The sequence below is a fragment of the Anastrepha obliqua genome, chromosome 4, assembly GCF_027943255.1.
Source record: "Anastrepha obliqua isolate idAnaObli1 chromosome 4, idAnaObli1_1.0, whole genome shotgun sequence".
NCBI classification, from domain to species: Eukaryota; Metazoa; Arthropoda; class Insecta; order Diptera; family Tephritidae; genus Anastrepha; species Anastrepha obliqua.
Genome location: NC_072895.1, coordinates 126,535,568 through 126,551,829, shown reverse-complemented (window position 1 = coordinate 126,551,829; position 16,262 = coordinate 126,535,568). Strand labels below are relative to the sequence as shown.

Here is a 16,262-nt window from a genome sequence, read left to right as displayed (position 1 = left end):
TGCTGACGATGTGCGCCTCCAAACCATCACATGACCACCGCCGTGCTTTACAGTACCATTTTGAGTTTGGTGCTCCGTATTTGGTTTCCTCCACACGCAAACCTTTCCGTCAGACCCAAATAGTAGGTTATATTTACTCTCATCAGAGAAAATAACCGTATCCCAGAATAAGTCTGGCTTTCCAAAGTACTCCGTTGCGAACTGTATTCTAACCTTTTTATTTTTTGCGCTTATAAAAGCCTTATTTCGAGCCGTTCGACCGCGAAAATCGTTGTTCCGAAGAATTCTGCGAATGGTTTCAGGGGTGCTCCTTTTTCCAAGGTACTTTTCTGCTTCCGCAGCTAAATGGGGTGCACTTATTTTTGGATCCTGTTTAATTTTTCGTAGAATCCACCTTTCATCAGCTTCATTAAATATCTTATTAGGAGCATTTCTGCACTTATCTACAATGCGATTCTCCCGTACGAAGCGCTGTATAATATATTGGACTGTTGAAGGGCTCAGCTCAACAATTTCAGCGATTTTCTTTTGGGTGTTGCCCTCCTTATAGTGCTTAATCACGATTTCACGCCTTTCAATTGATGCGCGTCGATCTATCCTGATAGCCACCAAAATAATAAGTGAAATAATTTCTAATAGCATATTAAGCAGGTAAAAAACAAATCAAAAGTCAATTGAAGTTTTGTATTACTCTTAAATAACGGTTAATTGAAACAAACGAAATAAGCTGTGACGACGATTTTGCAAGAGCTTTTGTTGTTGCTATATATTTTCTTCTTTGATAATATTTTTGAATTTTGTTTTTGTCCCGTTACACGAAGAAGTGAATAAAGAATAAAACGCAAACAATTTTTTTTTGTAATATTGCATTTTTGTTGTTTATTTTTCAATGAGAAGTAAAAATATTGTCTCACACGAAATAAGCTGTGAGTCACTATATATATATCCTCTTCACTGGGTTCTTGAAGACCCTAAAGATAAAACCACGTTTATGCTGAACTATGTAAACAGTGAGGAAAAAATGTCCCAAATCATAGGACAAGTCCTGGGGCTTTCACCATATATATGTAATTGCTCTAAAAGGAGCGAATATAGAAATAATGGAAGAGCGATGCATAAGTAGAAGGGTAGTGTATATTCAATAATAAGTAAATATGTATGAAAAAAACCAAAATAAAATGTTTTATATTATCAGTATCGTTAAGTCAAACCTTGTGTGCGCCTGGCTTGTAGTACTCATAGTTGCAATGCTGAGAGGAGAGAAAACTTATTGCAAATGCATTGCTTCCACATAGCAACAAATTGACTGCAACAAAATAAAATATTTTTGTGAAATATAGATATAATACAAATAAAAGCCATCAAATTAGGTGGTAAATAATTTACTGCTCGAAGCGAAGAGTACTAAAAAATCGGATGTTGGGCAAGCACCAGAAGAAAAATCTTAATTAAATTGTTTACTTTTATAGAAATTATTTTAATAGTATTATATTTCGAAATACATATATCATATATAAATGAAGTTCCGTGGTTGGAAAATTAAAAAAATCGGGTTTACGTTGGTAATCAGGTGGTTGTTTTTCAAATTGGATGCGATATGGCTCTGCGCAAAATCGCTCAAACTCCCTCAAACGGATATAATGCGAAAACTTCTACCAAACAAAATTCTACGGTAAACCTTTGAATATTGCGATTTTGATTTTGCAAAGTGAAAAGGTGAGTATGTTAAGTAACATTGCACTGCCTTTCACTTCACTCAAAAATTCTCACGCCCTTTGTTATCCTTTCTCTCTCTCTTCTGAAGCACTTGAGTTGCTATGTGAAATGACTGATGCTCGTTTATCTCTCTTCGTTTTGAATTATCTTTTATGGGTAAGCTTCATGAATTCGTAGCATAAGGAGCGAATCTGAGCTTGAGTCGACCACACAAGTCACATTGCGAAAATATACACTTTTGTTCGCCCGGTCGGTGTGTTGCGACCAGTGTTGCCACAGCGTCAAAAAAAATGTATCGTAAAAAATGAAAAATGGTTCAAATGTATTACATAATCAATTTGGAAGACAACGGCCAAAGTTAAAAAATGTGAATTGGAGTTTTTTCAACGACACTGGATATAGTGCTTTTTCATTGCACATAAAAAAAAATATTTGGTGCCCTTCTGTTAGATGTTTGACAATCTATAAGTAGGTGATCATTCTGTTTATTCTTCGTTAACGAGGTACAAATATTATATATTTCACAAGTCCATGATATATGTTTTTAGAACTGTTCACAATCTACTTATATTTTTCCTTTAGTTATTTATAATTATATTTCATATACATATACATATGTAAATATACATTTTGTAAACATTATACATATATTCAATTTTAGTTAATTTGAAATCCGCACACTCTGCAGCCGGAAAGCAATGGGGCAAGCATAGCAAATTGAAAATGTATTTAGTCATTATACAACGGTATAATGCAAACCAAACTGGCTAGGGAGGAGTCCGGAAAAAACCAAAAGGTAATGGAAAACAATGGTATTATTACTCCAGGTGGAATCCACACAAGTGGCAATCCACCCGCTTCGGTGGTAGGGGCATGGATTCTGGAGGCCCCAACCATTACCCAAGTCTCTCAGCTCTACGAGCGAGAGCGCATCCTGGAGGAGACGGGGGTTGCTATCGCAATCTCCTCTCCTTCAGAGTCTGAGAAACGTTTCCCTGCTTCGAAGGGCATGAGTTGTGAGGTCTCTTCGGTGGCTGCACGACCTCCCAAAGAAGCAGGGAAATCGAAGAGCGTGGCAAGGAGGAAGAGAAGAAAGCGGCGGGCAAGGCTCATGCGGGGGAAATCCTCATGTGGCTCTGCCGGCCCTTCTGCGTCTGTGTCTTCCAAAAGACCTCGGCTGAACTATGTCCGTAGACATAATAGCCTGATGTTAACATGGGTCCCGGGACACATGGGTATCGCGGGTAACGAGACCTCTGACTCCTTAGCTAAGATGGGCTCTGAAGCCAACTTCTTTGGCCCACTCCCTTCTGCGGCCATCACGGCCACGGTTAGCAAATGGGCAACTACCACCCACAAGCAAGCTTGGCAGGCTGAGAGAGGCTGCAGATAAACAAAACTGATGTTACCTATCATATCCGATCGACTGTCGGAAACCCTTCTGTCATTAAGCAGAGGGGAGTGCAGACGGCTGGTTGGACTGATGACGGGCCACTTTCTGTGGGCAAAGCATATGGAAAGGTTGGGCATCTCAGACAGTGTACTCTGCCCAGCTTATGAAGAGGAGGATGAGACGGCGGACCACTTCCTGTGTGTCTGCCCCGCCTTCGCTCGAATCAGGTTTGAGGTCTTTGGCACTGATGTGTTAAGAAGCGACCATCTTGGCTTCTTGGCACCACAAGATCTACTCAGATTTCTTCGGAGATCGGGTAGATTTAAAGAAAATTAAAAGGGAATCCAAGTGTAGTACAATGGGCTCAATTAATGTCTAAGTGCTGCACTTGCTAGTTGTCCCGACAAAAAAAAAAAATACAACAGTTCGTTTAATAATACATAATACAACAGTTCGTTACAATAATACAATAAATGAGCGAAAAATAAACTATATTGCGCAAATTCGCAAAAAATGTATGATATTTGAATTATGTGGATCAAATCGGCAACACTGCTTGCGACTGTTATCACTGTGTGATATCAATGTGTTCGCACTTGTATATGTACTCATGGCTGTGAATAATAGTGCAGTCAGACGTGACAAGAAATGATTTTCCATTTAAATAAGTATGATATAAAAGAAAAACTCACTTTCCTGTGTGAACACCCGAAAAGTTGTTTGGCTAAGCGCCACTTCATCTTCTCTTTTTCAACCTGTCGAACAAAAATGTTCTTATATTTTTTGTACTCGTATTGATTACATCTGCAAACTTCTCTTTTTTTAATAGCAAATTATGTGTATTCATTTTCACCTCTTTAGAGGGTGGGAGTGAACAACCAAAAAGTAGTTTCAGAAAGTTAGCCTCGCAAGCCACTTTTTGCTTGCTTTCGAAAAGTACTTCTTTGACTACGTCTGCCGACTCTTTAATGCTTGTTTTCATACATAGATATGTAGGTATGTATGAATACATAAGACGTACGTGTATTTTACTTAATCTAAGCAATGTGATCGAAGTAAAAAAAAAAAACAAATAAATAATTCGAGCGTATACTTCTGCTAGGTGTTTGGCCAAGCTCCGCCTCCTATTTATGGTGTGCGTCCTGATGTTGTTCCACAAATGGAGGGACCGACAGTTTTATGCCGACTCCGAAAGGTAAATGGTTTTTATGAGGAGCTTTTTCATGGCAGAAATACACTTGGAGGTTTGTCTGCCGAGGGGCGACCGCTATTAGAAAAAACGTTTTCTATTATTTGATGTTCATATATAGAAATTCAAACCCACGCATTCTCGAATGGTAGTCACACACCAACGCATTCGGTTACCGCAGTGCTAGAAGTTCAGGACTGCAAATAATGCAGCGTGGACACCTGCCAAAAATTAAAATTCCAATTTCTTTTTCAAGCAAGAAACAAAAACAATTAATTCAAATAAAAATTTTAAAACATTTTATAAACATAATATTAGGTGTATTTACAATGTATGATATTTTTAAGTAAATTCGAATAACGTTAAGCATTCGAATATACCGCCATTGAGAAATACTTAAGAACGATGGGTTGGCAGCCGTACTTATATGCGAATCTTTTATCAAGTACGGTGCCGTAGCGGTACTTTTACGCTTGAATATATTTGCTGTGATCACATTCATTCAAATGCGTTCAATTTATCTATTTCTCTTAAGGGGTTCGCTCTGATCTTTTGCATTTTAGTAGGAGCACTGATTGAAATATACATAAGAAGTCCAAACTTCTGTTTTAAATTGTAAGTAGTAGCTAAGTAAAAAAAATACCAGTCTAACGGTTAGACTTGATAGAAGTGAAACCTTCCGTAAAACAAACTGAGAGAGAATAAGACGAAAGCAGCATTAGGAGCGGGATAATTATAGGTTCATTATAATATTGCTATAAAGTTCATATTTTATTTTCTTCATTTTATCATTATTCATCCTCAATGTTTTCAATTTCAACAAATGATACGAGTGGCTTATGATAGATAAAATATGATACAAATGCTTTGGTTTCGATGTTGTCAAAAAAAATACCCAAACGGACCGAAGAAACAGACTTACAAATTTCTTCCATTTTCGTCTACTTGTATTCATATAAAAATTTATGTCTCTTCCCACCAAAGCTAAATGTATTAGTATATTTTTTCTTGTATTTATTCAAGACTGAAATCCAAAAAACTGTTTTCAATAAATAATCAGAAATGTCCTACAATGCAAATTTCAAAAAAAAAAAAATTTTATTTCTTGTGATTCGAACCAAGAATTTTGGATCGGAAGCTCACATTGCTAGCCGCTCGTCAATCGCGCCATACTGTCGGTGTTGGCCTAAAAGTTATTTAGTTCGTCGCTACGTTTATATGTAATTCGTTTCACTTTTTCCCAAATCACTCCCAACGATTCTAAAGAAGTTTTCACTTCAAAAATTAATGTACGAAATATTTATACCGATTCACTTAAACTGACTTTCAGTATCTAAACCAAAAATAGAAAAGCCAAAAAACTGTTTTCAATAAATAATCAGAAATGTCTTACAATGCAAATTTCAAAAAAAAAAATTCCATTTTCGTCTACATGTATTCATATAAAAATTTATGGCTCTTCCCACCAAAGCTAAATGTATTAGTATATTTTTTCTTGTATTTATTCAAGGCTGAAATCCCGGCGGTACTGCAATACCGGGTCAACCCGTGGCAGAGGCGGAGCAAGCCCATAAAACACTCCGCGCATTTCCAAAAATTAGTTTAACATTTGTTGTCCTCCGATGGAGGATCTATCAGATGTTAAGCTGATAGGAACAGATACCACACTACCTACTTCAATAGATTTTCTAATAAACCTTTTGAGAATTTACACGCTCACAAAAATTAATGTACGAAATATTTATACCGATTCACTTAAACTGACTCTCAGTATCTAAACCAAAAAACTGTTCAATAAATAATCAGAAATGTCCTACAATGCAAATTTCAAAAAAAAAAAATTCCATTTTCGTCTACATGTATTCATATAAAAATTTATGGCTCTTCCCACCAAAGCTAAATGTATCAGTATATTTTTTCCTGTATTTATTCAAAGCCGAAATACCGGCGGTACTGCAATACCGGGTCAACCCGTGGCAGAGAAGGAGCAAGCCCCTAAAACACTCCGCCCATTTCCAAAAATCAGTTTAACATTTGTTGTCCTCCGATGGAGGATCTATCAGATGTTAAGCTGATAACCACACTACCTAGTCAATACATTTTAAATAATAAACCTAATAAAACTTTTGAGAATTACACGCTCACAAAAATTATTTATATGAACATATAATATAACGCTTCGTAACTAAATAACTTTTAGGCCAGCGACGACAGCATGGCGCGGTAGCCGAGGGACTAGCAATGTGAGCTTCCGATCCAAAATCCTTGGTTCAAATCACAAGAAAAAATAAAAGTTATTTTTATTTATTTCGTCGCTACTTTTATATCAACATATAATATAACGCTTCGTAGCCAAGTTGGTCGCTTTTTTCGTTTCACTTTTCCTCAAATCACTCCCAACGATTCTAAAGAAGTTTTCACTTCAAAAATAAACTATCTGGGGTATTCCTAATGTCTAAAAGGAAAAATTGCATCACCAACAATTACAACGCCGAATTGAGTTTGCTCGAGAGCACATATCCTGGACTCAAAATCAGTGGCGTTATATTTTATTCAATGATAAAACGATGAATAGAGGTAGTCCAGATGGTACAAAGTGCGCAGAACGGCCAAGATGTACATCGTTCTACCCCAAGTTCGTCTCACCAATCATAAAACACAGAGGAGGCTCAATAACTGGGCACTGGAACTGGGTATCGTTCTTGAGTAGGTTTCAACGGCTAGACTTCGCATAATTAAGTTGGCTGGCGGAGTATTTTTATAATTTGTTGTGCCTCATGGTAGGATATTTTAAAGTTAAATGCCTCAAATACATACATATATGATGAGCCTTCATAAAATAGGGCTCAATTAGACGACATCATCAATTGAATGCGAAGCTAGATATGTGCATTCATACTCGTACATATGAACAAAAACAAATTTCGTGATTGCAAACCTAATCGGAAATATTCCAGCTCACAAAACTAGATAGACTGACGAACTGAGAACAAAAAACGCAAAACATGCATATGTGTATGAGAGATTAACTCAAAAATATAGATGATTTGAGAAGGGTGCCGAATAGGAAGTAATGAGAGAACAGTATATATCGATGAGGCGAATATGTAACAACAGTGTTTAACATTATTGCAGGCGTGCTGAGCACAGCGTAGCAGGGATGATGGCAGTGGTGGTGACAATTATGGGGGAGTAGTTGTTGTTAGTCTCTCAGCGGCTGTTCTGTATAATATAAATTTATGTTCTTCCATTCTCTTTTTCTTTCATTCGCTGTGAGCGAGCTATGAGAAAACATTATATTTGCCGATGCGAAAATTTGATGAAAAACAGCAAATCAGGCAACAACCACATCTATGTCAGCCGAAAAGCAACAATGTTTTAAGGTTGTAAATGCGAATTTTATTTGGATGGCAAATGCCATCATAGAGTTTACGTTTCGGTATACACGCATACATATGCACCACCATACTGCAGTAGTGGGTGGGATGTTGGCGTCCCCAACTTGAACAAAAATTCAATAAATTAATTAATATTTATTAAAAAGTAATGAAGAAATTACGAAAACTTTCCTATTAGAATAGGTGCTTGTGCCCTTTTTTAAATAAAGAATGTCTGTATGATTTCGAAAAAATTAGTTTTCATTTGCTTAATTTCCGTTACCCGGGTTAGCAAATATAATTTTTCATTCCCTCGCAGCCATACATTTACTCCAACTGCTGCTTTTGTGAAATTTCCACTCTATGTCATTCTAGTGCTATCTCGCTCAATGACACTATTCTGCTGATGTTCTCTCGAGCCGTTGTAAAACCCTGCTGCGTTTTCTGGTCTACATAGTTTTGATACCCTCTTTTTTGCTTACGCGATTGCTGGCTGCGTTGAGTTGGTTTGCACTTGCATATGCCCCTTGTGCATGCAATATTTACTTGTATGCATGTGTAGGACATATCATGATTATATGTTTGCTCTCATCTGTGGCAATTATTGGCAATGTTGTCCCTGTAAGAAATACTATACTGGCAGTCTGCACCTGCTTGAAACGCTCGCTTAATTGATGAAGCAATTCGCATTTCGTACATCTTTTCTTGTAGTGCGCAGGCCACGTACCTTGTTGCTAGATGGCATGTTACATGAAAAAGTATGCTCTCAAATGTCCAGTAAACAAAACAACGTTCTCAACAAAATCATGAAGCAAGTGAATTCCAAAGTTAGTATTAAACCAAAAGCTTTTCTTTATTTTTGACATTTGACAAGTTACCAAACTATTATGGTGTTTTCCTTCCTCGCAATAATGTCGCATTCATTGCTACACCAAGGTTGTAAAATTTTCTTTTCTTCAAACTGTTATAATCTTTGGCCGGATATAAATCGGGGTCGTTCCGGTTACGTAAAACCGACTGTAGTGGGAACGTTTGTTAATCTGTAAAATTCAATTATATACATTACAATTACAATTGGTTAATATTATAATCAAATGAATAAGCAACAATATGCTTTAAATGTATTTATATGTACTTTTTTCGAAAAAAGTATAATATATCCCATTGGTTTGGTTTATGCTACATTAACGGGAGATATAATTCCAATGGTGTTTTGAAATAGAAATACACATTTTTTAGAACTAATAGAAATCTGAAGACGAAATTGTGGGGATGATAAATACCTATCTACAGGATATATATCTCAATTAATGTCGTGGAAACAACCTAGTCGCATAATTAACATATACATACTTTTTTTGCACTTCTGGCTATTTAATATATCCGAAAAAATACCTAAATTTTTTTAAACTAATTGCTTATGGTATGGTAGTGAAAGGCTTAACGATTGTTTGGGAAAATTTTTCTTGTACTTGAGCAGTCTCATTTTTATACAAATTGAATTTGTTATCAAATTGTTTATCTTACTTTTGTCGTACTTCTACTAGTATCTACTAGAAAAGTAATTCTTTGTTTTTTTCTGAGTTCAAGTTTGATTTTTTTTAATTTCTTGATAAAAATAAAAATAAAATTTGAAATAAAAATGTTATTATGATTGTCCGAACTGGTTGGATAAGATATATGTACGTGGTTAAGATTATACGCTGAATATCGGTAAATTGCACATATCTGGAAAACTTGGACATATAAAATATGAACTCGATTTTCGGAATCAGCACGCAATTCTACTTAGGAATTTGATAATTGCATATCGGCATCCGGTACGCAAAAAAAAAATCAAAATTTGTAAACCAGTGTAATTATGATCCTTACATACGATATATCGTCGGAACTGAAATGGATAATTTTAGACCAAAATGATAGAAGTACTTGTATAAAAATTTTTGTTTTCTTTGGCTCAATGAAGACGTCTTATTACACATTTTCGCCGCCAAAAGAGCTTTTTTAGCGATTAAAAAATTATGTTAGTATAAAGTGGCCGACGAAGTGCTCCCATAAAAAAATCGCGATTGCTTGCCGAAGTCCGACTATTATTAGAAACATTGATTCCTATCACTTGATGTTTGATGCCCGAGGTTTCGAAGCGAATGCTAGTCACGTACCAAATAATTCGTTTACGTCGGCCTCCATGATACAATAATTCTTACACCCTAAAAGGCGCACTGACCCAAATTTTTTTTTCTTCCTGTACGACCAAAATTTTAGGTTTAATTCAGAATCCTGATATCGTATATTTATTATTTGTTAAGTAGTATCCTGCCACTTGAACGGTACGCACTACATATCAATATATTGACTGGAAGACGGCCTATACTGATTAAACGGGCCTATACTGTTTCGATTATTAAACTGCGTCGATCGCAAAATCATTGACAAATCATAATAAAAAGACAAATAAAGGATCTTCTGGAAAATTTTAAATTCGATATAGCAGTTAAGTTTTTGTTAAAAATGTTAAGAATAAAGTGCGTTTCATCCAAATTTGGTTTGATAAAGTGCAAGTTTGGGGGGCAAATGAAGTTACTGAAAATGAAATTAGTTTGCCTTTGCAGGATCGTTTTCTTGTAGGGGTTGACGTGTCTCTCTTAACTCCGTTTCTGCCTTTGTTGGTACTGCTGCGTGCTCGCGCATGAACTTCCACTTCATATTGTAATTCGGGGCTTACACTCCCACATTGCTCTAGTTTTGAGTTTGCGCGTCTAAAGCTGTTGACGCTGTTAACATTACTATTCTTATCTTTCTTGGGTTGCTGTGGTTTGAATCAGAATATTTGCCTTGAATCCCCAGTAGTTGAACTCCAGTGAACGCTTTGACATACTGCTGCTGAATCTAAAATTCTATTTTTATTTATTTAGCCATTCATTCAGGATTTGTTTTTGAAAAACTCATTAGCTTCCCTTTCTATACGCCCATGGCTTCTGCTATGATTGTAATTGGCATGTCGCCGTGCTGCTGCTACGAACATTTCGCATATGAAATTTCCATTTCGCATTTCGAGTTCAACACTGCTTTGTGTTGTTTTGCGTACCTCGGTCGTTGTTATTTTGTTGCAGTGTTTTTGCAACTTTCTCGCAACGGATTGTACATAATAGGCGCTCGAACGCCTTATTTTTGCTGTTGCTAATGTCTGCTTGTGCATTTGCGCTCCTCTTTTACCTTACAGAAACACAATACACAGTAGCCAGGCTGTGACTTTGCAGCTGACTGACTGAATGTTTGATTAAATGACTGCTTCGCTGGCTTGGCTTGTTTTGGATGGTTGGCTGGCTGTTGTCGGATATCGAGAACTCCGCTGTGGCCGGCTCGTGCCAGTACTCAATTGACAGCCAAACGGCGCACGACTAAAACGCGACGAATTGCGGCTGAAAACTCTGCTATTGATAGCGATTATTGAACTACACGAATAGTCACGACAGCGAGAACGGCAACAACGGACACGATTACGTCTACTGCAACAACGAAAAAGACAACGGCTGAAAAATAGCTAAAGAAGCGAGTGTAAAAATTATAAATAAAAAGAAAACAAAAATATAAAATAGCAAAGAACGACAAAAATATCTTTTTTAAACTCAGAATGCCATGAGACATCGACTGCGTTGGCACTGTTGATGTTGACGGCGATTGCAGCAGCGATGGTGGCCAGAAAACGCATTACATTGTGTTGAAATGTTAATACGTCATCGCATGAATGCAAATCGCAACTAGCAGCGACCATGTGGCGGCGGCCGAGGAGGCAGCAACAATAGAGCAAAATTTTACAGTGCAACAGCGTCAAAAACAATACTAACTTAATCAAATAAATGTGTGTTGTGGTAAAAACAAAAGTTAGAGTAAAATATAAAATAGAAGAAGAAAGTTTGAAATACATTTATTTAGAGAGACGAAAAACTCAGAATAAGGTTGAAGATGTGCATCGCCGCGGTTGAACAGTTCTTTATAGTTCTTTTTGGCGCTTTCAAATTCAAAATTTTAAATTGTAAACTTGTACGGTCACCATTTTAAGTGTATATGACAGAATTAACTAGTATATCATTGGAACGAAAATAGGGTTTACCTTAAAAAAAAATAAAGTAATGGATTTTTTTTAAGGCGAGCAAAACATGAAAACGGTGGAAATATTTTTTTAACGAAACAAATATTTTAAATTAAACACAAACGTAAAACATGTGCATTTGAAAAATTTTTATTTTTATAATTTATCATAAATAAACCGAAAACAAATTTGTGTTTTGAAAAGAAAAGCTTTTAGAAATCATTAGTTATATGCAAATAAATTTAGATAGGGTGAAACGGAATGTAACGGACTTGAATAGATAGGTACTCTATTTAAGTAATATGTACCAGTACTTGTAATTATATTAAAAACAATATATTCGAGTACAACTTTTTAACAGCGGTACCAATTCTGTTTTAATTCGAGTAGTACATAAAGAATTATTCTACATATTCAAATAGAAGACCACGAACTATTTTTGCATAGTAAAAGCATTGACCAACATGTGATACATAACGTTATTGTTCTCCATATTATAATTTTTGCAAAAATGTATCAGTATCGTAAAGTTTATATCCACATAATTTCACACATTTGATTGCCGTATTTATACGTAATTATTTCTTTTGTTTTTATACATTTTTCGCCAGAGTCATTGACAGATAAATACAACGAAGGAAAGAAACACCAAACACAATAATGACGAACTGAACCAACCAAAATACAAACATTTTATAATATGATTATTCACATGCACAAATTCACTGTTAGCAGTGATGAATCGCGACAAGAATTGCACTTTTTTGCATATTCGATATTTTGCAGATTTTGTATCTGCCTCTGTTGAGAAATTTGGTTGGAGTAATGTTTGCATCAAATCGAAAATTGCTTTCATGAGATTAATGTAAAACCTAAAGCATGTGCTCGTAATAGTAAACACGGTAGTAATTTATTTAATAAATAATAAAAGCTTAAAGATGTCGACGGAAAATATTTTCTACAATATTTTACATATATTGAAAATTATTTTTGTTTAATATTTTTGCTTCTTGTTATAATGATAGAATCAAACTTTTAAGGTCTGCATTTCGGTTTACTTGTATACAAATATGTTTGTCTGCATGTAGATGACGTACTCACATTTATGTAGGTACTTTCGCTTCCTTGCATTAATTCCCAATTCCGCAACACAGGTCATCGATTGATGTCCATTGAAAAAATAAACTAAGCATTGCTTTCTATTTCATCGATAATTTCATCATCCGAGAATTGCACAGTTGAAACTTTTGTAGAATTGGAAATCTAATTTTTCATATTATAACAAAGCAAATGCTTGCAACTACAACTGACATGAAGAAAGAAAGTGCATGCAGCAGAAAATAATGCAAAGTAATAAAAACAACTAAGCAGGAAAGTAGAAAACACTTGCAAATTGTTACAGATAAAATAAATTTAAAAATGGAGTTTAAATCTATGCACATACAAAAAAACGCACGCGACCCACTATGGGCTGGAAATAAGCATAAACACAATTACTTACCAATATATGATATGTGTTGTTGTGGTTGTTGCTGTTGCTCATCGACAGGCGGAAGGTATTCGAACACACAACAAATCAAATCGAATCAAATCAAATTATGACAGAATTCAAAGAAAAACAAAAACGCAGAAACACAAATGAACTAAATTGAGCCATACAAATTCACATACTTACACACGAAAACTCTACACTGCATTGTATTTGCATAGAACTTAGCCGAATACAAGTGTGCCGCACTTACATACATTTTATGAAGTTGGCCCGCATGTATAAACATAGATATGTTTACACTCTGTAGGAAAAAATATTAGTTGTACACTAAAATACTACCAGCTCACTTTTCAACCCAACCAGATCGTGTTACATTTTTTTGTAATGCTTACAAGTGGTATTTTTAACACAGCAATGCCATACGAAATGCCAATTGTCTGTCCGGTATGTATCTGCAAAATACTAGTTCCTAATACCCAAACAAAAATCTAGTCTAATATGCTTCCACCAGTAACCACTTTTAGAACAGTTAAAACATAAGAAACACCCATAACATTCCGTTCCAACATTTTAAAATATTCTATTTCATATTAAAAGTGTGTACATAATTTGTTTTTCCTTAAAATTAAATGAGACGTCTTTCAGCTACAGTAACAGCATTCAAAAATTTAAGTAAATCCAAAGAAAATTAAAACAAATGCAGCTAATACAGAAATAAAATTTAAGTAATTAATGCTAGTTAAATTTCAGATTCGTATTTTTTTGCGATGGAATTTTCGTTTTTGGAAAAACCGTTTTTTTTTTATTCAATTGAAGTGATTTTCTTTATTGGTTCTTCGGTACTGGTAAAGCTTATTATGATTGTGAAATAAAATATATTAATTAAAATGCCTATTTATTTATTATGTAAAAGTTCTTTGTCGTACAGAAATTTTTATGTTCCTTTGACTCTTTTTTTCCGTGGGTATAGTCTGTGTTCATCCGTGTTCTTCATTAGTATATTGCTGCTAAACACGTTTACGATTTCTGGTGATAGAACGCTGAAACAAACTTCTTATTGCAGAAATCTGTCAAATGTTACTACTTTACACTCTCCATCTCTTAACTTTCTTATCTAAAAAAAGAAATGCTGGCCAAAGGCGAACTAGTATGATTTCTTCTATTAAATATCAGTATGTGAACTAGAATGTTTACATACTAGTTTGGCTTATCCCTGCAGGGTACATGTGCATGTACGGAGTACTGTAGAATGAATTCATTTTGAACTCGTTTTAATCGCGCATACAAATCCAAGGCAATTCGGGTGTTGGGGGAAAAACATGAAAAAAATTACGATTCAGTAATGAATTTAGAAAACTGATTAACAGTTCTTGGACTATCGTAGCAAAGAACTCACTTTGCAGATGAACTCAACATTATGTTGATTTTATCTTCTTTAATTGTGCCATTTATGCTCTCAATAGATGAAAACATAAATTATATTTCAGCAGCTTTCGTATATTCAATTATTATTCCATTGATTATTATGGGAATATTTTTCTGTATTCCATAATTAAAAAGTTTCATCTGTCATTTATGTATTACTTGATTGCGAAATCGCGGTTAAACAAATGGCGATAAAACGTAAATGTAACCGAAATCTAACGCAACAAGGAATGCATTTCTTTTAGAAATGAAAATTGTTCGTCATCAGGGATTAACGTTTATACATACAGTTGTGGACAAAACAATATGGTCACATAACGATTTTTCATTACTCAAGCAGAAAACAATGTTGGTGTTGATGAATTCAAATTTGTGTTTCGTTGTTACTTTGAGTGCTACCTAAATACTCAAAGCAAGAAAATGTTACAAAACCAAGACATAATTCTTAATTATGTACACAGTTCTAAATTAAAACGATTTTTCCGTCAAAGATGAGATATATTTTGGGGTGTTCTCCTGTTGGTATATCCATTTTAAAATCATTACCCCTGAAGTATTTGAATGTAAAAGTGCTTGTACATATATTCCTTAATCCAAAATATTGGTCCAACGCCATGCCGTGAAAATCATCCCCAAACCATAATCATACCACCGCCATGCTTACATGTTTTAGTGGTATACCGTGGATTAAAGAATTTACTTTTTAGACGTTTAAAAAATGGTTTTCCATAGTTTCCAACTAAATTCCTTCTCGTAAATTTCTTACGTCCGACCAAAGCACATTTCGCCACTTTCTGCCATTATGAACTCCTACCCAATCCTGATGAGACTTTGCGTACAGCACACGATTATTCCTATGTCTAGAAGTTAGACAAGGTACCATACCCTTGGTTAGTTAAGGTACCATACTCGAAGATCTTTCATGCAATTTTTTTTAATAATCTCTCCTTACCATTATGAGATGGCACTTGCAAATATAACTCAGTTGCTCTTGCCGCAAAGCCCTTGAAAGGATCACGGGTTAAGGTTAGTTTGATAGGGTCGACATTCTTTTCTGGCGCTTCACGGAGCTAGCTTTTTTCGGTTGTTTCGGATTTGTCATGTCACTATAGAACAACGCGTTAAAATTAATGAAATTCGTGATTTTTTTTATGGAAATAACTGTCCGAATGAGTCGGCAATGCAAAAAAAATGTCAAGAAACTGGTTCTGCCGAGGAGAGAAAAAGGACTGGCAGACCAGAACCTGAACGTTCTGTTGAGAATATTTCTATTGTAGCGGAACAAGCTTCAACATCGATATTTCGACGTTCTCAACAATTCATCCATTTGGGATCTAAAGCATCTAAACATCTAAAACCCGCGTATGTGTACTATACATATAAAAAGAATTGTTTTAACAATTTGTAAGTAGATGTATGAAATAAAGGGTTTTCCAATAAGAGGTGTTATTTTGATATTTAAAGAAAACTGCTATTTTTTAATATAAATGATCGGATGTTTATTTCATTACAAAGGGGAAAATAACATCAGGCAAATGACCACCACGGCCATGAAATTTTCCATCCCCGAATTGTAA

At 35.2% G+C, this 16,262-nt stretch overlaps 1 protein-coding gene and 2 pseudogenes across 9 annotated transcripts in view; 1 reads left to right on the top strand and 2 right to left on the bottom strand.

Annotated features, from left to right (window-relative positions):
- The window catches only part of LOC129245687 (neurogenic protein mastermind), a 206,491-nt gene that overhangs the window by 142,560 nt on the left and 47,669 nt on the right, over positions 1-16,262 (top strand). For 2 of the 9 annotated variants that reach the window (XM_054884020.1, XM_054884023.1), the window contains exon 1: positions 11,246-11,537. The exons of 4 other annotated variants lie outside the window; for them this stretch is intronic. Coding sequence is in view for 1 of the 5 variants with exons in the window: in XM_054884019.1 (XP_054739994.1) it covers positions 13,645-13,704 (60 nt within the window). In the remaining 4 variants the exon portion in view is untranslated. Of the gene's footprint in view, positions 1-11,245; positions 11,548-13,567; positions 13,705-16,262 lie in introns of those variants that run through there. 3 more of the 9 variants (XM_054884019.1, XM_054884021.1, XM_054884022.1) reach the window with 2 other exon arrangements.
- Positions 5,800-5,985, bottom strand: LOC129246505 (U2 spliceosomal RNA; annotated as a pseudogene).
- Positions 6,225-6,408, bottom strand: LOC129246567 (U2 spliceosomal RNA; annotated as a pseudogene).